The sequence below is a fragment of the Camelina sativa genome, chromosome 4, assembly GCF_030686135.1.
Source record: "Camelina sativa cultivar CO46 ecotype springtype chromosome 4, ASM3068613v1".
NCBI classification, from domain to species: Eukaryota; Viridiplantae; Streptophyta; class Magnoliopsida; order Brassicales; family Brassicaceae; genus Camelina; species Camelina sativa.
In genome coordinates this window covers 27,409,643-27,436,708 of record NC_141883.1, presented here as the reverse complement: position 1 = coordinate 27,436,708, position 27,066 = coordinate 27,409,643, and the positions used below count along the sequence as shown (strand labels likewise).

Here is a 27,066-nt window from a genome sequence, read left to right as displayed (position 1 = left end):
CTGGTGTCTTAGCACTTATGTGGAACAAAAATGTATCTCTCTCCCTGATTTCAAAGGATGAGAGACTCATTGATGTTTCTGCTACCTATAAAAACAATTATTTCTATTTGTCTTGTGTTTATGGTCACCCAAGACAAAATGAACGGCACCACTTATGGGATCATCTTGAGCATCTTTCAAACCATCGTTCTGATCCATGGATAATCATTGGAGATTTTAATGAAATTTTATCCAACCACGAAAAAATAGGTGGTCCCATAAGGGATGAATGGTCTTTCAGAAACTTTCGACACATGATATCTACATGTGACTTGGATGATATCAACTCAAGAGGGAATAAATTTACATGGATTGGAGAACGATACTCTCATACCATTCAGAGCTGTTTGGATAGAGGTATGATTAATAGCATTGGTGCAACAACATTCCCAAATGCGATTCTCAATTTCATGGACTTTTCGGGATCAGACCATAGACCTTTATATTTGCGATTAAATGTGATGCATGAAACTCGCACCAGAGGTTTCTTTTTCGACAAACGCCTATGTGATTTACCAACTTTCAATGACACTGTTCGTGAAGGGTGGCACAAAGGAACTGATATTTTAAATCCAACAATTGTCTCGAAAATTGCAAACTGTCGAAGAAGCATGTCTTCTCTGAAACATAAATCACAACTTAATTCAGAAACGCGAATCAAAGCACTACAAGCTCAACTAAACTCCGCAATGGAAAGTGTTCATCGAACAGATAGACAAAATGTACCACAGCTTCAAGCAGCTCTTACCAAAGCCTACAATGATAAGGAACAACACTGGAAACAAAAAAGCAGGAATCAAATGATCGAAGAGGGTGACCAAAATACCAGTTATTTCCATGCCTGTGCCAAAACTAGATTTTTGAAGAACAAGATAAATTCCATTTATAATGAGCAAAGAAGCCTCATTCACGGTGCTCGAGCAATAGGAGATCATGCACAAGCCTTTTTCACCAAAATGTTTACTACAAATGGACACTCTATTTCTCCAAATGATTTTGCGGATTTTAAAGCAACAGTCATTGATGATATCAATACTGCTCTAACAAGAGAATTCTCTTACCAAGAAATCTATGAGGCTGTGTGTTTAATTGGTGATGACCGAGCCCCGGGACTAGATGGTCTGACTGCAAGATTCTACAAACCTTGCTGGTCCATAGTGGGACAGGATGTGATACAAGAAGTTAAAAACTTTTTCACTACATCCACCATCACACAAGGAATAAATCATACAAACATATGTATGATACCAAAAACAGAAAATCCTGAAATTCTATCTGACTATAGAACGATTGCATTATGCAATGTTCTATACAAGATCATCTCTAAATGCCTGGTTAAACGTCTCAAACCTCACTTGGATAGTATTTTATCTGATTCACAAGCTGCGTTTATACCGGGTCGAATCATACAGGATAATGTCATGATCGCACATGAAGTCATTCATGCTCTGAAATCTCGAAAGCGCGTCTCGCAAACATATATAGCTGTCAAAACTGATGTTAGTAAGGCATATGACAGAGTTGAATGGAACTTTCTGGAATCAACACTCAAAATTTTTGGTTTTTCTGATCGTTGGATTGGATGGATTATGGCTATTGTTCGTTCAACCACTTACTCAGTTTTAATAAATGGCTCACCTCATGGATTTGTACAACCAACATGGGGTATTCGTCAAGGAGATCCCCTTTCTCCATACCTTTTCATTCTTTGCTCTGACATCTTAAGTCACCTTATCAAAACATATGCAAACGATGGTGATATCAAGGGTGTGAAAATTGGGAATGGAGTACCTCGCATTACCCATTTACAATTTGCAGATGATTCCCTCTTCTTCTGCTAAGCAAACATGAAGAACTGCCAAGCATTACGGGACGTCTTTGATGTATACGAACACTATTCGGGTAAAAAAATCAACACAGACAAATCGATGATCACTTTTGGATCGAGAGTTTTTGGAACAACACAGGACATACTTTAGACTATTTTAAACATTCCAAACCATGGAGGAGGCGACAAATATCTTGGACTACCAGAACAGTTTGGCCGGAAAAAGAATGAGATGTTCGAGTTTATCATTGAACGTGTTAAGAAAAGAACTTCACATTGGACTTCGAAGAAACTCTCGCCGGCTGGAAAGGAGGTAATGTTGAAGTCTGTAGCGGTTTCTATGCCAGTCTATGCCATGTCCTATTTTAAATTACCAAAAGGAGTCACAACTGATCTTGAATCCTTGCTAATGGACTTTTGGTGGGAAAGAGCTCCCATCACTGTAAGATACCCTGGATATCTTGGAAGAAGTTGCAGATCTCTAAGAAAGAAGGAGGATTAGGTTTCCGTGATTTGGAAAAATTTAATGAAGCTCTATTAGCGAAGCAAGCTTGGCGTTTAATCCAATTCCCGGACTCTTTGTTTGCTCTTGTCATGAAAGCTAGATATTACCCGACATAGTCACTCTTAGATGTAACACCAAAACGAACTCAATCCTATGGATGGTCTTCTTTGCTTGTTGGTATATCCCTTTTAAAAAAGGATCTCGATTCATCATTGGTGATGGACAATCTATTAGAATTGGATTAGATAACTTGGTTAGCACTCATCCGCCACGACCTCTATCCATCATGCCTCTACAAGAACCATACCTGATCAAAGAGTTAATTGTTAAACAAGGATCGAAACAATCATGGGATATCAACAAAATAGAATCTTCAATAGCACCAGAGGATCAAGACTATGTCAAAAACATTTATTTATCGACAAATGACAGACCTGACCAGTTGATTTGGAACTATACACAATCTGGCGACTACTCAGTGAAATCCGACTATTGGCTTTTTACACATGATCCTGTTGTTCCCCACGTTCTTATCCCATATGACTCTGTTGAACTTAAAAACAAACTTTGGAGATTAAATATTATGCCAAAGATCAAACATTTCATCTGGCGAACGATCTCACTTGCTTTGCCCACCACCACAAGGCTTCGATCAAGAGGCATGAATATTGACCCACTATGTTCCAAATGTAGACAAGAAGAAGAAAGCATAAACCATGCTCTGTTTACATGCCCCTTTGCAATGTTAGCATGGAGATTATCTAATACCTCTGCTATAAATCTAAACCTTTTATCTAATAATGCAGAGGAAAACATTTCAACTTTGATTGCTTTTTCAACACGACAAGAGATACCTCTTCAGGATACTTTAGGACCTATCTGGCTACTATGGAGAATTTGGAAGGCGAGAAATAACACTGTTTTTAATAATTACAGAGAAAGTGCAACAAAAGCAGTTTTACAAGCTCAAGCTGAAGCAAAAGAATGGATTGAAATCAAACTACATCGAAGGATTTTTCAAGGCTCAATTCAACAATCACAACAATGGAAAGCGCCACCACAATCTGCAGTAAAATGCAATTTTGACGCAGCCTTTGACAATCAAATATGCCTCTGTTCTGGTGGATGGATAATCCGTAACCACCTTGGGACGCCGCTAAACTGGGGATCATCTGCCCTAGGCTATGCTGACTCCCCCCTTTAAGCAGAGACCAAAGCTCTACTAGTTAGTCTACAAAACTCATGGATCTGAGGCTACACCAACATCATCTTTGAAGGAGATTGCGTAAATCTAATCAACATTTTAAATGGCATCCAGATTAATAGATCTTTAGCAAATCTTCTCCATGACATACATTATTGGGAATCAAAATTTGTTTCACCTTCTTTTATATTTACTAAGAGAGAAAGTAACAGTACTGCTCACAACTTAGCTAAATATGGCTTTCTAGATAATAACTTCTATTCTGATTTTGTTGCTCTACCAGAATGGCTACGACATTCTATTTGTATTGATTCTTCTTGATATAATCAAAATTTCTATTTGTGGAAGAAAAAAGTATATATCTTAATAAAAGATAAACTTTTTACTTTATTCATTTCAAACTCCACATTTTTGTGGTATAACAATATAAAAACAAAAACAATAACTTTGAGGTTAGTCACAGAATAATCAAATATTTATATCCAAAATCTAACTGTTATTTGGCCTAAATCAGAAGATTGGAGAGAACATGATGCTCATAGACTAGTTATACTTATATGTATATCAATTACTCAACATTAGTCTAACCTATAACGATATCGTATTTTTCTAATATATTTTGATAATTTAGTTTGATTTCTAATGTATATCAATCATAGTAGACATTTAAGTGCATGTGAATTTTCGAGATAATTTCGTTTTAAACTTAAAATCAAATAAGAAGAAAAAAATGCAAAAAAAAAATGATTTACGGGGAAGTCCACTCAATAACATGAAACATCTTGGACCACAAAATTCCCAATCTTACTATTCTTGTGAAACAACCTTGTACCTAACTAGTGACAATTGAAATTTTACATAAAAAAGAATCATTGAAATTTCTTAAGTACTGTATCACTTATCTTTTATGTAAACGAGTGTACACGTACGTGATTACGTGAATATATATATCTTTGAAACTTCAAAGTTGATATCTTATATTTCACGTAAATAAGTGTACACAAAAACAACACTAGAGAAGAGATCGGAAGAAGATCATACATGTAATAACATGTACACAATGATATTTTCAAAAAACACTATAATATTGGCCTTTTTGGGGGTGGTAGTTTCAACACGGCACTTTGAAAATGTGGCTATTACAAGGAGTTTGTTTTACTAAACAAGTGTGGCTTTGTTATTTCAAACCAAGAGGAGTTGGTAATATATTATCTACCTAGGGGTCTCTCTTTTCTCGTCAAATGATAATGACATTTAGATGATTACACTAATAAGAAGGTAACTTTAAAAATATATCTGAATAGTAGGTTTTAATATATTAATACCGGCATGATGCACGAAAGTTTAGTCTATAAAACATATTCTTGAGCTTATAGAATAGTGAATAATCATTTGTCCCCTTATTGGTACACAAATTCATATGATTCTTTTAACTTCCACTAAGTAGATATGCGAGAAAATGGAACATATATATCTTAAAGACAAAACGAAAAGTTAAATTGTCTTTTACACATAAAAATTAAAATAGTAGTGTGGATTCCACATCATTTACACGTAAACGTTTCCAAACGTTATTGTGTTATATATGAGATTATTGTCTATGTTAATAATGCTAATCGATCACTATAGGTTTGTAAGTTAGGTTGAGCGAAACAAAAACAAACTAGGCCCATTAAATATTGGATATGGGCCTAACATAGCATTTAGCGCTTTTATTATTTTATTGTTTCCTTACCCTCCGATCAAAAATCTCGATCGCCTCGTAACATCCCCGATTGCGATTTGCTCCGGCGGCAATTTCCGAGAAGGCGCACCACAAGCTTATCGTCTTCTTTCTCCTTCCACAATTGTTTGTTTATATTACTCAATTTCTACGAATAAATCTCTGATTCAGGTACGGAGAAGGTCCCTGATCTGAGTTGTGTACAATGGCGTCTGGTAGCGTCGGAGGAGGCGGATCCTTGTCGGAGGTATATAGTAGTGCGAAAAGGATTCTGCTCAAGGCTCGCGACGGAATCGAGAGGTTGGAGAGGTTCGAGTCATCTTCTATGGATTCTCCCGATTTGGCCTCCTCCGTTAAACGAGACATTACTGAGGTCCGATCTCTTTGCTCCAACATGGATGCTCTCTGGCGCTCTATCCATGTTAAATCTCAGCGTGATCTTTGGAGAAGGTTCTTGTTTCATTCCTCTCATATTCTAAATTCATCTGCAAGTGATCATTGCAAATCTCTGAATGCTTAAGAGTAGTTTTAGTCCAAGTTCTTGTGTATGTATACTCTGTGTTGAAATCACAAAGCGTATTAGTTGCTTCTTGATTTCTACTGGTTTCTGAATCTCATAAGTAGTGCTTCTCAAACGTTAGGGTGATTTAGTCCAGTTCTTGTGTACTCTGTGTTGAAATCACAAAGCAGATTAGGTGTTTCTTGATTTCTACTGGTTTCTGAATCTCATAAGTAGTGCTTCTCGAACGTTAGGGTGATTTAGTTTAAGCTCTTGTGTTGAAATCAGAAGTAAATTTTGGGGGTTTTTTTGTTGCAGAAAGACTGAACAAGTTGGAGAAGAGGCTGAGTATTTGAATCAAAGTTTGGAAAAATACATGTCGAGGAATCAGAGAAAGATGTTGGAAGCTAAAGAGAGAGCGGATTTGTTAGGGAGAGCGAGCGGAGAAGGAGCTCACATTATGCAAATATTTGATGAGGAAGCTCAAGCTATGAACTCTGTTAAGAATTCAAAGAGAATGCTTGAAGAATCGTTTTCAAGTGGAGTTGCTATCCTCTCCAAATATGCTGAACAAAGGGATCGTTTGAAGGTAACCTTAGCCGAATCTTGATCTGTGTTATATGCCACACAAACATAATTTTTGATGCCATTAAGGTTTTCTCATATTGGGTTTTTGGGATCTGTCAGAGGGCACAACGTAAAGCTTTGGATGTTCTGAACACCGTAGGGCTCTCCAACTCGGTACTGAGGCTCATTGAGAGGCGCAATCGTGTTGATACTTGGATCAAATACGCTGGTATGATTGCAACACTTGTCATATTGTATTTTTTCATAAGATGGACACGCTAAAACCAAAGAAAATTGAAAGGCTTTAGTTACAAAGATTATAATATGTAAAGAGTTTGGCTACTTGATCTGACTTCTTGTGCGCGGGTGAAAGATTTATTTTGTTTGTTTATGCCTATTACAAGACATTTCTGGCATCTGATCTATAGCTCATCAAGTTGAGATTGTCAAAATATTACACAGCTTCTCGATTTCCTTTGCTTTGAATACAAACCGCAACCAAGTATAAGGAATCTTTTTTGTCTTCCATATTCTCGAGGCTACGATCAAATGTTCACAATCTACAATACAAGAGGGAGACGGAGTTTGATTGATTTTGTTAAAAAAAATCGTTGTACATTAATTTTGAAATTGATATATCGTCGTTATGGAGATGTTCTCGTATCAGAGTTGAAATATAAACAAAGGTGTATTTTGGTGATGATGATATTTCTTTCAAGCGAGTCGAATGGCTTTACAAAATGATTTGTGGTTTTGATACGGTAGTAAGGTAGTGACTTAGCGTTAGTCTCGTCAACAATCAAACAAAAAAAAGCTTCTAAGCGTTAAGTCTCGTAAACAAAGATAGCAAATGAAAATAAGCAAACTAGCCCAAAGTTGACATAAAATAGCAAATGAAAATAAGCAAACTAGCCCAAAGTTGACATAAAAAAGGTTCAAGAGAATAAAATTGCTCCTCAAATTTCAAATCTTAAACTCGGCTATGACACCATCAAAGATTCCATATGTCATCCCTGGAAGACCAAGCAAAGTAAATACCTCTTCGTAGAGGATGCGTTTTTGCTATGTAGTAAGTCACCAACAGTGGGATGTATACTCCACATGTCTTTTCAAGTAGCGCAGGCAAAAACATCCTCTAGTTCAAGTACAAACCACAGTGATGACAGCTAAGAAGAAGGTTAATATGTGCAAGAGCATCATTCGTGCAGTTGGTTATAACAAATTGTATATCTTGATTGCAAGCAACGCAAAATTTATAGGTTATTTCCACATGATCAACTTCATCTTCATCTTTATCTACATTTTCATCTTCATCCTCATCCTATTTCAATTTAATAAAATTTGAATGAAAAATTTTATTATTAAAAAATTGTATTCAAAGCTTTTTTATAAAACAAAATAGATTTTTTTAGGTTTTCTTCTTCTTCCCCCATTATTTTCTTTCTATCTTTTTTGTCGGCGAGTTGTTCTCTTCTTTAATCTCTTCTCTTTTTTCTTTATTACGTTACATGTAAAAATGTAAATTTTTTAAAAAATCGATATTAAGAGAGAGAATCTATTATGTAGATCTGTAACTTTTGTTCACAAACTCCCATAATACTGTACTTTTTTACTTAAAATGTCCCATGCATCAATTCAAATCCTAAGAGGAGCATTTTGTGAAAAATGAACATTTTTTTTGCAATTTGCCCACATTAGTTATTATTATTTACATTTCATGTTATTATATATTTCATTAAAAAAAAATTACAACAATTTGTTATTTTCTAAATTAAATAACGCCCACCTTTTTTATTATAACTATATTTTAATCTGCGGTACACCACGAGCAAATTTTTTTTATATTTTATATAATTTTGTTATTATATAATTAGTTAGTTTCTTAAAATTTGTAATTCTAAATGCAATATATAATTTAAATTAATTAATTAATTTTATAAAGTGTTATCGGAGTTTTTGATATTGCGTGGAAGCCCTTGGCCTAGTGGTTGGCGTAAGGTTCATTAATGCTTATACATCAGGAGGTTTAGGGTTTGAACACCAAATAATACGATTTATTAATTGTGCCATCGCAATTATCGCCGTTTGACGTGATTCTACATACAAATGAAGGGGAGCAAGAGTGTATTATGAGCATTGGTCGGAGCAGGAGAGAGTATAGAGCAAGAGTGTATGTAGTGAATTTAAAAGTGTTATTGCAGTGTAACATGTAAAAGATTTTATCAACCTGCGGTCCACTACAGAGTTTTTTTCCTTAAATTTTTAATATGCATAATTTTCATAGTTTTCTATCTTTAAAGAGTAGTATTGTATTTTTTTTTGTATTTTTCGTGGTACTAAATTTATCTGTATTTAGTTTAAAATTTGGTAATTTAGAAGAGTATAAATTATCTACACTACAGATAATTTGTATAATATTATATTTATAATTTTATAAGATTTTCCAGATTTTTAATTTTAATATTGAAATTTTAATAGCGTTTTCAAAAATTTAACCCATAATACATATGTATTCTTGTAATATATTAATCCTTTGATACACATCCAAAACTGTTTAAAAGAGAATAACAATTCCACTTAACTCATTTTATATCGAAATAATGCCAACCTGTGGAATATGTACAGTAAATAACCTTTATGCCATCTTTCATTTATATTGATAAACATTAGAAGTGATAATGAGTTAGCCAAAAACATCATTTATAATAACCATTATAACCAATAAAAAGAAGCTTATGTCTTAAGGCATAAGCTTACATCGTCCAACTTCAAAATAGATTTAAATCCAACAACCATATCACTATATCAGCTTGTATATTAAATCAAGTTTGTTCCGCATTTTGGCGTCTGCTTAATAGTCTTTTCTCTTTAGCGTTGGCGCCTGTAAATTAAAATCAAAAGACAAATATAATAGTTTAAGTGGAGACACGAATAAGTAAAATCTTTAGTCTAAATGCTTACATCGTTGTGACATGAGCCAGATATGACTATGACAATGCTTTTGGATCTTGAAACACAACATTTGGTAGTAAATAAGCTTTTGATTTTACTGTTGTCATGAGCTGCGCACATGCGGTGAAAGAGATTGAAAACTGGTCATTTAAGCGGAGAAAAACATTTTCGAAGCTCAAAAAATTGAAAAGGAAACTCGAACAGATTGTGTCTTTAAGCGGAGAAAAACATTTTCATATGCGAGAACTTAAAAGCAACACTGGTTCCATATAAAACTCATGAAAAAGGTTAGTATCACAATCCATCCCTTATAATAACAAACTTTAAGAATAAAAAAGAAAATTAGGTGGATAAATGTTCTTATAACTTTTGATTAAAATTAGGTGGTCGAACGTGTGTGGTCTTCCTCAAGGTAGTTCCATGATAAGTTGAAAGTCTTTGTTTTATTTACATCTGTAGGCATATATTTAACTTGGCTAGCATTCATGATTTGTCGGTGATGTCTACAAAAGTGAAATGAAAACAAAATTCATGAGATAAGCAAAAATATTGTGGATTATATTGGTATAGTACTAATTAAGTAGTATACACGTTAATGTTGATACGTGATTATAACAAAGAGGCTTTCAAACATAAAAATTAAAATACAAACTAAGAAAAACATTATCTTTTAAAAATATACCTCGGTGGTTTGACAAAAAAAGGAAATATACTTTGGTCTTGTGAATGCTTGGGATTGAGTCATTGCTACGGCTTGACATCTCTAAGGAATGCTAGTAATTGAGCTATTGCTGGAGTCGAGTAAAGTTCGGAATAGGTTTTTGCTTGATGAGTGTAGAGTGTAGACTGCCTAGTAGTCGATTAAAGATTAGTATTTATAGAGAGGGTAGCGACTAGGTTTGTGGTTTAGGTGATATGAGAATATCTTGGAGAGAAAGTAGGAAATCAAAGATACGAATCATCGAAAATGGTTATTCCAATTTAATTTTAGGCTGTTTTAATCGTTAAATCATTAAGGATTTACGAAGTATTATTTTTTTGTATGTATTTACGCAATTTTTAGCTAACTTTACGGTATTTAATTCAAAATAATATGATATTTGGAAGATTATAATTTGATATTTTCGATGATTTGTTTTGTATGTTTTGCAGGATTGAGGCCGATTCAAATAGAATCCACCAAACAATTAAAGAGCCAAGAAACAATCCAAATCCAGTAAACAATCCAAAAAACAATTAATTGTGATGCCCGTTTGAAGGATCCGACTCAATGGGTCGGTTTGAGGAAAAACATGCGAATTCTCAATTGGATATGCGATTTTCTGTTTTTATTTAGACAAAATTACCCTTGTGAATTTCAATTAACACTCTCTATAAAGCTTAATTCAGTGGCAATTTTAGTAAATAGGCTAGACATTTTGGACATTTTTTTAAATGTATTTTTTTTTAATTATAAGAAGATTTTCAATCCATTTAATTATAAGAAGATTTTCAATTTTTATATTGCATATTTGTTGTTAATTAGGGATAATTATATTATATTCTTATAAATTTTATTAATTTGTCTTTTTGTAAGTAATATTGAAAAAAAGCTTGATTCACATCAAGTTGGTGTTTTTAGGCAAAATGCTCAATGGTATTCCTGATAGCACGATGCTGCAAGAGAGGAGAGAGAAGAACGAGAGGTAAGGCGAATTTATTGTAAAAATGAATCGTAAAAAGCGAAACTTGTGTGATTTAATATCAACTTCAATCCTGCTAAACGAAATATCAAATCAATCCGCAGAATATCAGCTACATAATCTCCCACAATCTACTCCAAATATTGTACATACCTTGATTTGCTATAAGATCCACTACATTTACCCAAAATCTAAATATATTTACTTCCAAAATCTAAATATATTTACTTCCAAAATCTACTTCGGATACGTAGCTGATTTGCTAATAATATCTACTACATTTACTACCCAAAACTAAATACATACCTCATCACCAAGGAACGATATCGAGAGAGAGAGACAGTTTGATTTCGAATCAACCACTGTCTATTTTTGTTTTCGCAAGCTCATCTTCAGACTCATCTTCAGAATCATTCTCAGGAGCATCTTCAGACTCATTCTCATGAGCATCTTCAGACTCATTCGTAGGAGCATCTTCAGACTCATTCGCAGGAGCATCTTTAGACTGATACGCAGGAGCATCAGACTCATTCTCATCTTCAGGCTAATTCTCATCTTCACGCTCAGGCACAGATGCATTGATGATGAATGTAGCTCTGTTCAAGTCATCAGAAATAGCATCTTCATTCCAACCATATTGGATGAGCAGGAAGAAAGCTTGATTCAATTCAAGTTGGTGTTTTTGGACAAAATGCTCAATGGTATTCCTGATAGTAGGATGCTGCAAGAGAGGAGAGAAAAGAATGAGAGTTAAGGCGAATTAACTGTAAAAAGGAATCGTAAAATACAAAACTTGTATGATTTAATATCAACTTCAATCCTGCTAAACGAAATATCAAATCAATCCGCGGAATGTCAGCTACATAATCTCCCACAATCAACTCCAAATATTGTACATACCTTGATTTGCTATAAGATCCACAACGTTTACCCAAAATCTAAATATATTTACTTCCAAAATCTACTCCGGATAAGTAGCTGATTTGCTAATAATATCTACTACATTTACTACCCAAAACTAAATACATACCTCATCACCTAGGAATGACATCGAGAAAGAGACGGTTTGATTTCGAATCAAGCACTGTCTATTTTTGTTTTCGCAAGCTCATCTTCAGACTCATTCTCATATTCATTCTCAGGAGCATCTTCAGACTCATTCTCAGGAGCATCTTCAGACTCATTCTCAGGAGCATCTTTAGACTCATTCCCAGAAGCATCTTCAGGCTCATTCGCAGGAGCATCTTCAAACTCATTCACAGGAGCATCTTCAAACTCATTCGCAGGAGCATCTTCAGACTCATTCGCAGGAGCATCTTAAGACTCATTCTCAACTTCACGCTCAGGCACAGATGCATTGATGATGAATGTAGCTCTGGTCAAGTCATCAGAAATAGCATCTTCATTCCAATCATATTGGATGAGCAAGAAGAAAGCTTGATTCACATCAAGTTGGTGTTTTTGGGCAAAATGTTCAATGGTATTCCTGATAGCAGGATGACGCAAGAGAGGAGAGAGAATAATGAGAGTTAAGGCGAATTAATTGTAAAAAGGAATCGTAAAAAGCGAAATTTGTGTGATTTAATATCAACTTTAATCCTGCTAAAAGAAATATCAAATCAATCCGCGGAATGTCAGCTACATAATCTCCCACAATCAACTCCAAATATTGTACATACCTTGATTTGCAATAAGATCCACTACATTTACACAAAATCTAAATATATTGACTTCCAAAATCTACTTCGGATACGTAGCTGTTTTGCTAATAATATCTACTACATTTACTACCCAAAACTAAATACATACCTCATCACCAAGGAACAACATCGAGAGAGAGACGGTTTGATTTCGAATCAAGCACTGTCTATTTTTGTTTTCGCAAGCTCATCTTCAGACTCATTCTCAGACTCATTCTCAGGAGCATCTTCAGACTCATTTTCAGGATCATCTTTAGACTCATTCTCAGGAGCATCTTTAGACTCATTCGCAGGAGCATCTTAAGGCTCATTCGCAGGAGCATCTTCAAACTCATTCGCAGGAGCATCTTCAAACTCATTCGCAGGAGCATCTTCAGACTCATTCGCAGGAGCATCTTCAGACTCATTCGCAGGAGCATCAGACTCATTCTCAACTTCACGCTCAGGCACAAATGGATTGATGATGAATGTAGCTATGTTCAAATCATCAGAAATAGCATCTTCATTCCAATCATATTGGATGAGCAAGAAGAAAGCTTGATTCACATCAAGTTGGTGTTTTTGGGCAAAATGTTCAATGGTATTCCTGATAGCAGGATGATGCAAGAGATGAGAGAGAATAATGAGAGTTAAGGCGAATTAATTGTAAAAAGGAATCATAAAAAGCGAAATTTGTGTAATTTAATATCAACTTTAATCCTGCTAAAAGAAATATCAAATCAATCCGCGGAATGTCAGCTACATAATCTCCCACAATCAACTCCAAATATTGTACATACCTTGATTTGCAATAAGATCCACTACATTTACACAAAATCTAAATATATTGACTTCCAAAATCTACTTCGGATACGTAGCTGTTTTGCTAATAATATCTACTACATTTACTACCCAAAACTAAATACATACCTCATCACCAAGGAACGACATCGAGAGAGAGACGGTTTGATTTCGAATCAAGCACTGTCTATTTTTGTTTTCGAAAGCTCATCTTCAGACTCATTCTCAGACTCATTCTCAGGAGCATCTTCAGACTCATTTTCAGGATCATCTTCAGGCTCATTCGCAGGAGCATCTTCAAACTCATTCGCAGGAGCATCTTCAAACTCATTCGCATGAGCATCTTCAGACTCATTCGCAGGAGCATCTTCAGACTCATTCGCAGGAGCATCAGGCTCATTCTCAACTTCACGCTCAGGCACATATGCATTGATGATGAATGTAGCTCTGTTCAAGTCATCAGAAATAGCATCTTCATTCCAATCATATTGGATGAGCAGGAAGAAAGCTTGATTCACATCAAGTTGGTGTTTTTGGGCAAAATGTTCAATGGTATTTCTGATAGCAGGATGACGCAAGAGAGGAGAGAGAATAATGAGAGTTAAGGCGAATTAATTGTAAAAAGGAATCGTAAAAAGCGAAATTTGTGTGATTTAATATCAACTTTAATCCTGCTAAAAGAAATATCAAATCAATCCGCGGAATGTCAGCTACATAATCTCCCACAATCAACTCCAAATATTGTACATACCTTGATTTGCAATAAGATCCACTACATTTACACAAAATCTAAATATATTGACTTCCAAAATCTACTTCGGATACGTAGCTGTTTTGCTAATAATATCTACTACATTTACTACCCAAAACTAAATACATACCTCATCACCAAGGAACGACATCGAGAGAGAGACGGTTTGATTTCGAATCAAGCACTGTCTATTTTTGTTTTCGCAAGCTCATCTTCAGACTCATTCTCAGACTCATTCTCAGGAGCATCTTCAGACTCATTTTCAGGATCATCTTTAGACTCATTCTCAGGAGCATCTTTAGACTCATTCGCAGGAGCATCTTAAGGCTCATTCGCAGGAGCATCTTCAAACTCATTCGCAGGAGCATCTTCAAACTCATTCGCAAGAGCATCTTCAGACTCATTCGCAGGAGCATCTTCAGACTCATTCGCAGGAGCATCATACTCATTCTCAACTTCACGCTCAGGCACAGATGCATTGATGATGAATGTAGCTATGTTCAAATCATCAGAAATAGCATCTTCATTCCAATCATATTGGATGAGCAGGAACAAAGCTTGATTCACATCAAGTTGGTGTTTTTGGGCAAAATGCTCAATGGTATTCCTGATAGCAGGATGATGCAAGAGAGGAGAGAGAATAATGAGAGTTAAGGCGAATTTATTGTAAAAAGGAATCGTAAAAAGCGAAATTTGTGTGATTTAATATCAACTTTAATCCTGCTAAAAGAAATATCAAATCAATCCGCGGAATGTCAGCTACATAATCTCCCACAATCAACTCCAAATATTGTACATACCCTTAATTGCAATAAGATCCACTACGTTTACCCAAAATCTAAATATATTTGCTTCCAGAATCTACTCTGGATACGTAGCTGATTTGTTAATAATATCTACTACATTTACAACCTAAAACTAAATACATACCTCATCACCAAAGAACGACATCGAGAGAGACAGTTTAATTTCAAATCAAGCACTGTTTATTTTTGTTTTCACAATCGAAGTCCTCTTTTTTTCCCCCAAAATCACATAAAAGAGAAGAAACCTTTTAATGAACGGAAGAAATAGAATAAATGATTAATAAGGTAATAAGAAATTACTTTAATTTCGGATTCTAACCGGGTTCGGTTTACCATTTTACGAATTATGGTCTCAAAGAGAAGAAAAAAATGTTGTTTCAATTTGATAAAGGTTTTAATATTCTTTCCTCAGTTCTACATATAATTTAGTATCCCTCTCAAAACATTTATAAATTTCCCACTAATCCAAACTCGATTAGGATCCATCCATATTATTTTAGTTTTAATGAAATTTAAATTAAAGATTTTATTGTTAAAAATTTGTATTCATTAGTTAGTGAGTAGAGTTATTTACAAAAAAATTTCTTTGAAAAACCTAATTACATATATACATAATAAAATTTATTAATTGACATTTATCCCAAAAATCTAGTCATTTAAATTTTCAACAATCATTGTTGCCAAATATTCACCACTATCAATAATATTGCCAATTTTGTTTTGAAGAACTTAATTCAACAATTATCTCCTAAAATATGATTATATATTTCTAAAAAATGTTATTTTTATCAGTTTCTATTAAAAATATATTTATTTTCCCACATAGAATTATGATTAACTGATTACACCATTTATTGTAATTCTTTCAGTTACAATTAGATATTACTAATTTAAACAAGAGGGGAACAAGTGGCAGCATCGGCGTTAAAAAAGCATGTGGCGTAGAGAGACTCTCTCGCTCTGTTTCCTTTTCCCCTTTCTTCTTCCTCCACCGCCCTGACCGTCCTCTCACATCACTTCTCTCTGTTTCTGTGGTTTCTGTCTGTGTTTGTGCTGCTCTCATGGCGGAGACTTCTACTACGCTTCTCTTCTCCACCTTCTCATTGAAGATGCAGTTGGCGCAACAGAGTGTTGTTTCGAACGAGGACCTGCTGGGTCACAGGACTCTGTATCTGAGAACAGACAAGGAAGCACAGCTGATGTGGTAAGTCCGGTTTGGATGGAATAAGAAGATAAAGCAGAATCGGGAGAGAAGATATCTAGAGAATATCGTTTGCGATGGTTAAGGAAAGTGAGATTGTGGCAAATAAGAAATTGCCTTACTTGAAGATTTGAAGATCTTTTTAAGGTTTTTAGGATGATCGAATATAAAAGATCTAGGGTAGTGTGTGGTAGGTTTTTTTCGCTAACACTGGAAAAACTTTTTGCGTGAGATTGTAACTTCAAGGCTGATCAAAGAAAGCTAAGAAGGTGAGTGTTGGATAATTCTCTTAGATCTATACTGGTGAGAGTTTAGATAGAGAAGAGAAGTGTGCTTAGATTTATTCTTGTAACCGGTTAAGAGTTTAATACGAATAAATAGTAAAAGAGTTTGCTTGGCGTTTTCCAAGCAGAAGATTGTGGTGTTATTCCTGTATACCTTTACAATTGGAATCAGAGCGGAAACCTGATAAAAGTTTGCTTGTCTTTTCAACAAGTGAGATCTTGAGACAAGAGGTATGGAGAAACCACAAGCTTTTATTGCGATATCGAAAGTTCTGAAACTGGATCCAAAGCATTATGGGCATTGGAAGGTGTCGGTCAAACATGTTATTCAAGGTATCGACATGGAGGCCTGGTTTTCTATTGAAGATGGCTGGACCGAACCAATGGTGAAAAATGACAAGGGTGAATCGATGCTTAAACCTCGAAAGCGGTGGATTGCAGAAAAAAAGGCTGAGGCTAAGCACAACTCTCAAGCCTTGTCGGTGATTTTCAAGTCCCTACCACTGGATCATTTCAATAGGGTCCAGGGTTGTGTGGATGCGGAAGAAGCTTGGGATATCCTCCAAGTAACCTTTGAAGGAACTATTAATGTAAAAAAGAACATGCCTGGACAATCTAGCCTCAGATTTCGAGAATTTGTCCATGGAAGAAGGTGAGACCATTGCGAGTTACATCAGTCGGTTGAGTGCTATCGCACTGGAAGCTGTTATCATGGGAAAACATTACAAGGACAAGAACCTGGTAAAGAAATTTCTTAGGAGCATTCCAGACAAGTTTCAACCACATCGATCTGCCATTGATGTTTCCTTGGAACACATATGAGTTGAAGTTCAGTCAAGTTGTTGGGATGATGCAGTCGTTTGAGATGTAGCTGAAGAAAAAGGAACAACGCACTGAACGATCATTTGCTCTAAAGGTTGTTGAAACGTCGAATAATGCTGAGACACAAGATACTGCAGATGAAGAAAAAGTTGGGTTGCTTGTTAGGAAATTCTTCAAGAAGATGGAGCGTGGTCAGTATAGAGGATCCCCATCTACAGTCAGAAGTGATTCATAAAGGGACTTTAAGAGGGGTGATAGGCAAGAGTGCCAATGTCTGGAGTGTGAAAGATACGGACATCTCAACGCAGAATGCCCTAACTACAAACGCAGAGGGCTGATGCAGTGTTATGGATGCAAAGGATATGGACACACCAAGGCTGAATGTCCTACAAAAGAGAGTAAATCCAAATCTTTTGTCGTCTGGAGTGATAGTGACTTTGATGATTACGAGCAAGATGGTGAAGTTCTCAATAACTATGTGGCTCTGCTGGGAGTCATTGAGGAAGATGAGGTGGTGGAGCAGGAAGTGAAGGATCAATCAGCTGTTGTGTCAGACTCTGAAGATGATGAGGCGGATCTACCCGCTGAGGAACAGCTTATTCTGTTAATTTCAAGTCTGGTTCAGAAAACTCAGAAGTATGATGTTCTGCTGGCTGAAAATACAGATCTCTGGCAAGGTTAAACTCGCTGTCTTCAGATCTTGAGGAGGAAAGAGCTAAGTCTTAGGGACTTGAAAAGCAACTGGAAGAGCAGCTTAAAAACATCAGGATGCTGAGCAAAGGAACAAAGGATCTTGACACCATTCTGAGTGGTGGGAGGATTGGTAATACTAAGTGGGGACTTGAGTATCAAGGTAATGATGCTTCAACATCCACAAAATTTGTCAAGGGTCTTGACACAGATAACAAAGAAGCTATATCCATCAAAACAAAGACACAAGCGGCAATACCAGTTAAAACCAACGTTCACCAAGCAAGAAATGTGCATTCTCAAAGGAGGATATGGGCTTCTTACCGAGCACCTTTTAGAGTTATGCCTGTGACTTAGTCATTTGATTCATATGGGTTGGCTGCAAATCACTACTCAACACATCAGGCATTTGGACCAGCTTATCAAGTTTCACGAAGTTGGAGAAACGGGTGTTGGTACTGTGGAAACCTAACTCATTTTAAAGCATAGTGCTATGAGTACAACAGTCGAGTGTCAAGGACCACTCAACAAGTGACTTATCCTAGAGATATGAAACCAATCAACAAGCCACTGTTTGTCAAGAGGAGTGGTATTTACTGTAATGTAGCACAGACTGAGGGTAAGTTTGGTTCTGACCAAAATAAATGGTACTTTGATAGTGGATGTTCCAGACACATGACTGGAGCTCATACCAACCTGTCGAAATTTGAGAATGCGTCTACTGGTCGGGTTACTTTCGGTGATGGAGCAAAAGGAGAAATCAAAGGCAAAGGTGTTACTGGCGGAAGTGCACAACCTAGTCTGAGAGATGTTTTTTTAATTGATGGGTTAAAGGCAAATCTCATTAGTGTCAGTCAGTCGTGTGATGAAGGCCTGGATGTTACCTTCACTAAACGAGATTGCAAAGCTGTTGATCAACAAGGATCTGTGAAGCTCAAAGACAAGTGGTCAGGTTAACTGTTATATGTGGAAATCAACAAATCATTGCTTTCATGCATCCACTGGGTCCGACACTGAGTTGTGGCACCGTAAGCTGGGTCATCTGAACATACGCACCATGCATAAACTCGCACATCAAGGTATTGTTAGAGGGATACCTAAGCTCTAATCTGATCAACACTTTGTGTGTGGACCATGCAACAAAGGAAAACAGGTAAAAGTGTCACACAAGGCATTTCCTGATGGATCTTATGGGTCCAATTCGAGTCAATAGCATGTTGGGTAAATGATTCAATTATGTTCTGGTCGATGATTTCTCTCGCTACACATGGGTGCGATTTCTTAGGGAAAAATCAGACACACTTGAATGCTTTCGCATCTTGGGTCTTCAAATTAAAGGCGAGAAGTGGGCTATCAAGGCAATACATAGTGATCGCGGTGGTGAATATCAGAATGAGCAGTTTAATCAGTTTTGCACTGCTTAGGGTATTATGCATCAATTCTCAGCACCCAGGACACCAGAACAAAATGGCGTAGTTGAACGGAAGAACAAAACCTTGCAGGAGATGGCAAGAGCGATGCTTCATGGGAATCAAGTTCCTCAACAGTTCTAGGATGAGGCTGTTAATACTGCATGTTACATTATCAACCGGGTGTATGTTCGACCAGGAACCTCCAAGACACCCTATGAATTGTGGAAGGGTCGCACTCCATCAGTCAGCTATTTCCATGTTTTTGGCTATGTATGCTACATCTTAAATAACAAAGATCAGCTAGGAAAATTTGATTCAAAGAGCGATGATGGGGTGTTTCTGGGTTATTCTGGCAATAGTATTGCTTTCCATGTATATAACAAGCGTCTGCATTCTATTCAGGAAACTGTCAATGTGGTGTTTGATGATATTTCTTTTCAGCGAGTCTCACACATATCAATCCCATACCCAGATAACTCGGTAACTGATGCTCCTGAATCATCTTCTAGTGTTCTCGAGTCGCCAGCCTCCACAACACCTTCTTGTGTTCCTTCTAACGTGTGTCCTCTTCCAGATGTCTCTCAGGTGCATCGGAATCACTCCTCTAATGATGTTATTGGAGAGATTCAGGGGGGGAAGAGTTACCAGGGGAAAATAGATTGACTTTCTCCATCTGACTGGAAAGAAACAGCGATCAATCATTCAGCAAGTGCCTCAGGACTCTGAAGTTGTACAATTTGCATGTTTTGCTTCCTCCATTAAGCCAAAGAATCACAAAGAAGCACTGGCCGATGAATTTTGGATAGCTGCTATGCAAGATGAGCTTGAACAGTTTGCTTGCAGTGATGTATGGGAGCTCACAAGCAGACCGGTGGATGTTAATGTGGTAGGAACCAAATGGATTTTCAAGAACAAGAGTGATGAGAATGGATGCATTGTGAGAAATAAATCTCGCCTTGTTGCTCAGGGTTACTCACAAGTAGAAGGAATCGACTTTGATGAAACCTTCGCACCAGTGGCAAGATTGGAATCCATTCGTTTCCTATTTGGCGTGGATTGTGCATTAAATTTCACATTGCATCAGATGGATGTCAAGAGTGTATTTCTTAATGGGATTCTTCACGAGGAGGTCTATGTTGAGCAACCTAAAGGGTTTGAAGATCCACAGTATCCGCAAGATCTATACAAACTGAAGAAAGCTTTGTATGGACTCAAACAAGCACCTAGAGCCTGGTATGAGAGGTCGACAACGTTTCTTATGGAGCAAGGCTATGTTCGCGGAAATGTGGACAAGACTCTGTTCATTCTTAGTATTGACAAGGGCCTGATGTTTGTTAAGATCTATGTCGATGACATTGTTTTTGGATCAACTTGCCAGTAACTCGTCACTCAGTTTGTCCAAAATATGACTAAAAAGTTTGAAATGAGTATGTGTAGTGAACTAACTTATTTCTTGGGCTTGCAGGTACAACAGTCAGCTGATGGCATATTTGTGTCTCAAAGCACATATGCGAGGGGTTTGATAACTCGATTTGGTCTTACAACTAGTAACGAGGCCAAGATACCTATGGGGGTGAATAACAAGCTCTCAAAGGATGAAGCAGGAGAAGACGTAGACGAGAAGCTGTATCGAGGAATGATTGGTAGCCTTCTGTATCTGGCAGCAAGCCGTCCTGACATCTTCTTAGCGGTTGGTGTATGTGTTAGATATCAAGCCAAACCTAAGAAGTCACATCTCTTGGCTGTAAAGAAGATCATCAAGTATATCAAAGGCACTATCGAACTCGGTATTTATTATACCAAGGACACAACCACCAGTCTAACAGGCTACTGTGATGCTGATTGGGCTGGTTCTGTGGATGATCGCGGAAGCACAAGTGGTGGATGCTTCTTCATGGAAAACAATCTCATATCCTGACACAACAAGAAACAAAATAGTGTGTCTCTGTCAACAGCAGAAGCGGAATACATAGACTTGGGGAGCTGTTGCACACAACTAATATGGATGAAGCAGATGGCTGCTGACTATGGTATTGTTTCTGACTCTATCTTGATTCATTGTGACAATCAAAGTGCAATAAACATCTCGAAAAACCCGGTTCAACATTCTCGAACTAAACACATAGATATCAGACATCACTTCATTAGGGATTTGGTTGAGGCGAAACTGATTGAGATTGATCATGTCCGTACTGAATTTCAATTGGCTGATTTGTTTACTAAACCTTTGGACTTTACTAGATTCACTAATCTGCGTAAGTCCATTGGGATCTGTAAAATCTAATTCTTTGTTGAGTTTGTGCTGTCTTGGCTGTTAGGAACATGCATCAAATCAGGCCATGGAAATCCTAGGATATATAAGAGGTTAGCAGTTTTCTTGTACTTAAAGGCTGGGTGGAAAATAGTTGCTTGTCATGCCGGTCCATGTCCCTGTAAAACGTTGTCGTGGCATTAGGAGGTCAAAGAGCTGAGGAGAGACAAAGCCCTGTGTAATTTCCAGAGGTTAAGCTGCCGTCGGTGATTGATTAAGCCAAGTGTTATCACTGGATGTCATGATTTTCGAAGCACAAAAAGATGGCAGTCCCAAGCCCAAGCACTGTGAAACATCAAAAAAAAAAAAAGGTGGGGACGAATCTTGCTTCTTGATCTCTCCAAATAATTTACACCTGCCTGTTTGGTTGACATTGAAAGGACTGAAGGCATGACAGTGTGAAAATCTAGCCACCATTGTCGACTGGTGATCTTTGACAATCCAAGAGGTTATGGTAGTATTTGAGGTGTGTGCCGCTACATGTCATTGGCATGAGCTCACTGGGTGAGGTTTCCAGGTATGTTCCAAGTGTTTAAAATTAAAATATCATGGTTTGATCTCCATCTGGGTCCCTCAACAATTCTCTGTGAAGTTTGAAGTTTCTGATTGATAGGATACATTAACTTCCATGATTGTTGCTTTTCCTTCTTCGGAAGGTTTTTGTTGGACTAAGTGTTTGTTTGAGTGGTTACAGCACCAAATATTTCAGTATTGCTTTGTCGACTTGATTTGCAAGGCTCTGAGGTTGTCAGCTGAGATTATGCCGTATGCAACGGTTGCAGGTTCGTAAGTTTGTTGACTCATCTACTTGTTATCTATCTTCATTGGGTGTTTTTGACTCATGTTTGCCAAACAAGCTGGGGGAGATGTGACGGGGATTCTAGTGGATGACCGGTTCTGTTATGGGGGAGTTCTGTTGCTAACTATGTGGGGGAGCCATTTCTCTTCCTTGTCTTGTGTTTTCTGTGTGGTTTTTGCTCATGTCAGGTTTTTGAAAATCGGGTGCTTCTTTGTCAACTTGAGTAAAAAAGGGGGAGATTGTAGATGCAGTTGGCGCAACAGAGTGTTGTTTCGAACGAGGACATGCTGGGTCACAGGACTCTGTATCTGAGAACAGATAAGTGGAGATTGGCAAGGAAGCATAGCTGACGTGGCAAGTCCGGTTTGGATGGAATAAGAAGATAAAGCAGAATCGGGAGAGAAGATATCTGGAGAATATCGTTTGCGATGGTTAAGGAAAGTGAGATTGTGGCAAACAAGAAATTGCCTTACTTGAAGAAGATAAAGCAGAATCGGGAGAGAAGATATCTGGAGAATATCGTTTGCGATGGTTAAGGAAAGTGAGATTGTGGCAAACAAGAAATTGCCTTACTTGAAGATTTGAAGATCTTTTTAGGGTTTTTAGGGTGATCGAATATAAAAGATCTAGGGTAGTGTGTGGTAGGTTTTTTCGCTAACACTGGAAAAACCTTTTGCGTGAGATTGTAAATTCAAGGCTGATCAAAGAAAGCTAAGAAGGTGAGTGTTGGATAATTCTCTTAGATCTATACTGGTGAGATTTTAGATAGAGAAGAGATGTGTGCTTAGTTAGATTTATTCTTGTAACTGGTTAAGAGTTTAATAAGAATAAATAGTAAAAGCGTTTGCTTGGCGTTTTCAAAGCAGAAGATTCTGGTGTTATTCCTCTATACCTTTACACTCATCTCATCTCACCATCTCTCATGTTTTTCACTCTCATCATCATCATCATCCCTCCCCCGCTCGATTCTCATCTCTTCTTCTTTCCCGCATTCGGCCTTCTCGATTCGCCGTTAAGGCTTTGCATTACGGTAGCTTCTCCGATGACGATGCTTTCAGCTTCTTCCCTTGGTCCGATGCAAACAACGGTAATTAAATCTAATTACGGGAGGGTCTCATCTCACTCACTCTTATTGTTGGAATTAGATTAGGGTATCTCATATGATCTAATCCAAATCAGGGTGATCTGATCTCAATCTTTATGTTATGATGCTTGTTGATCATTCTTGAATTATGTAATTTAACAGTTTTTGAACACTTTTTCACATTTCTTGAAATCATATGCAATTCCTGAGTTGTGATATGTGGCAATTTGTTTTGTTTTGTTTTGTTTTACAGACATTGAATTGGTTTCTGAAGAAAGGATTACACCTTTTACTTCTGATGGGTTAGTTCAAATTGGAGGCAATACATTTAAACTATAAGTTGTATTTGTTGTTTAAATATGTTATAATTATATAATAATTAATAATTTTATGGTTTAAAGTTTAAACCATATAATATTGCAATATAATTTATTTTTACATAATATTTATTAATTAATTTAATTAGATATGTCTATTCCCGGATACCAATAGTGTTAACAAAATAATGAAATGATGTTTTACCCGTTTAACACCAAATTAATTATATTTTAAATTTATATAAATATCGACAAAACTTGTCCCGCTATATAACTCCGTCCCGAGATATTTTAATTTGCACTATATAATCTTAATTTTTAATATTTATTGTTTTATTATAAATATTAGATTGAGTTGATATGTTATTTATTAAGGTTGTAACCATTTACATTTTATATAAGATTAGCGCTTCTTATAAAGTATAATACTTGGAATTCTTAAAACGGTTGAGTATTTCTCATATTTGAAATTTTGTAAAAGTTTAAATATATTATTCATATCTTAAAGGTCTTCTAACTTATTTAAAAAGTTGAAATATTTATAATATTTAAACTTCTTATAAATTTTAAATATTTATAATATTTGAAACTTCATAAACTTTTAAATATTATTAATATTTTAACATTTTATAAAGTTTAACTTTAAAAAAAATATTTATAATATTTATACTTTTTTATAAAATATATATATTTATAATATTTAACTTTTTAAAAATTTTAAATATTTATAATATTTAACTTTAAAAATTTCTAAAAATAAAAAACCGGAATAAACCAAATAAAAGTTTATTAAGTTTGAATGCCTGATAAATCAAGTTTTCTACTCATTTGTATTATGAATCATTTTAATCTCTTTTCTAGTATGACTCTGAACTATTGTCCAATTTTTTTAGGCGATGTAAGATATTGTACCCATATTTTTTTATTCATCTATTGAGTAATATATGTCCGTTTTTAAAAATTTGTATTACATCATATGCAGGAAAAATCACAATTTTTATTAACTAATGTATTATAGAATAATTCAAGATAATTTAAATATAAATTCAAATAAAAATGAAAGGGAATCATATATTTATGTTTGAATGAGGTAGAAATATTTCTTTATTTTTTTAAATCTCACCTATAGTTAATTTTAAAACTTTTGGTAACTAATATTAAAATCAATGTATTAAATGTAAAAACTTTCTAAAAAGTATTTTTTTTTTAGCAAAAACTGCTGCAAAAATACTAGTATAAATGTCCCATGCTTTTCTCCTAAACATTTTTTTGGTAATACTCTTTTTATTGGTATCTTTCCCATAATTATATTCCACGTAGATAAATAAAAAACACTAACAAATGAGTACTTTGTCCGTTTATTACCGATGCTGTGTCAGGATATTTAATTCATTAATCGGGTGACAGGCTGGCTAGTTGGTTCTTTCAAGCGAGTCGAATCTTGTTGGCTTTACAAAATGATTTGTGGTTTTTTGCTGTGTAGTCAGTCACCAACAGTGGGATGTATACTCCACGGGTCTCTTCAGGTAGCGCAGGCAGAAATATCCTCTAGTTCAAGTACAAACCACAATGACGCCATTTAAGGAGAAGGTTAATATGTGCAAGAGCATCCTTCCTGCAGTCAGTTGTAACAAATTGTGTATCCGATTGCAAGCAACGCAAAACTTATAGTGTATTTCCACATGATCAACTTCATCTTCATCTTTATCTTCATTTTCATCCTATTTAAATTTAATAAAATTTTAATTAAAAAAATTATTATAAAAAAATTGTATTCAAAGCTTTTTTATAAAACAAAATATAATTTTTTAGTTAGTGAGTAGAGTTATTTACATATATTTTTTCTTTGAAAAAACTAATTACATATATACGTCTAAAATTTATTAATTAACTTTTATTACAAATATCTAGTAATGTTAAATCTTCAACAATTACCATAGTTTTGCCAGATATTAACCACTATCAATTATATTGCCAGTTTTTTTTTTAAATATTCTTTCTTCAGTTCTTTTAAATGAAATACTATCCAAACATATTCTTTTTTGTTTATGCCAAGATATTTTAAATGAAATCAATATCATCTTCATCCTCATCTTCATCTCTAGGCTCATTCTCAGGCTCAAGCACAAATGCATTGATAATGAATGTAGCTTTGTTCACGTCATCACAAATAGCCTCGTCATTCCAATCATATTGGATGAGGAGGAAGAAAGCTTGATTCACATCAAGACGGTGCTGTTGGGAAAAATGCTCAATCGTTTCCCTAATAGTAGAATGCTGCAAGAGAGAAGAGGCATATCAGTTACATAATCTCACAAAATCTACTCTAAATACATACTTGATTTGCTAAGATCTACTATATTTACTCCCAAAATCTAGATACATACCTTATCACCAAGGAACGGCATCGAGAGAGATTGTTTCGAATCAAAGCATTGTTTAAAAAAAAAACTAATTACATATATACATCTAAAATTTATCAATTAACATTTATCACAAAAATGTAGTAATTTAAATTTTCAACAGTCACCAAAGTTGTTGCCAAATATTCACTACTATCAATAATATTGCCAATTTTTGGTTTGAAAACTTAATTCAACAATTATCTCCTAAAATATGATTATATAATTTTCTAAAAAAATGTTATTTTATAAGTTTCTATTAAAAAATATATTTTCCCACATAGAATTGTGATTACACAATTTATTGTAATTCTTTCATATATTACTAATTGTGATAGTAAAGTTATTTCAAATTAACCATTAATCCAAAAAAAACATTGGTATCGTTTTCCTTAAACGGTAATAATAATATTAAAAATATTCTTAATGTCAATATTTAAAATTTAATATTTAATTATGAAAAATCAATAAGGAAAAGTTAATTAAGTTGAAGTTTTATCGAAAACCAAATAATAATATTTAATTAATTGTAGGAAAAAGTTAAAAACTAACAGAAGCAGAAGACATGGAAATTGGAAAGGTTTTCTTAATGGTGCCATACTGCCATGGCGTATCCATTTAAAGATTGTATATCGAGAACAACACTAAAAAAAAAAAAGTTTCATATGATAAAAGGTGGTGACGTGGTGTTGCACTTTGTTCTACATT

General features: G+C 35.4%; 1 protein-coding gene across 1 annotated transcript; it reads left to right on the top strand.

Annotated features, from left to right (window-relative positions):
• Nucleotides 1-3,683: 3,683 nt before the first annotated feature.
• LOC104782110 (membrin-11) lies at nucleotides 3,684-6,781 on the top strand. Its single transcript, XM_010506937.3, has 3 exons — nucleotides 3,684-5,749; nucleotides 6,117-6,387; nucleotides 6,486-6,781. Exons 1-3 carry the CDS (start codon nucleotides 5,505-5,507, stop codon nucleotides 6,645-6,647), a joined length of 678 nt encoding a protein of 225 aa, XP_010505239.1. The 5' UTR covers nucleotides 3,684-5,504; the 3' UTR covers nucleotides 6,648-6,781.
• Nucleotides 6,782-27,066: the final 20,285 nt, after the last annotated feature.

Excerpts from the sequence above, each read along its gene's own strand:
- LOC104782110 (XM_010506937.3), top strand. The coding sequence starts at position 5,505 with ATGGCGTCTGGTAGCGTCGGAGGAGGCGGATCCTTGTCGGAGGTATAT. Across the intron at positions 5,750-6,116 it reads CAGCGTGATCTTTGGAGAAG|AAAGACTGAACAAGTTGGAG; the intron begins GTTCTTGTTTCA and ends TTTTTGTTGCAG. Across the intron at positions 6,388-6,485 it reads AACAAAGGGATCGTTTGAAG|AGGGCACAACGTAAAGCTTT; the intron begins GTAACCTTAGCC and ends GGGATCTGTCAG.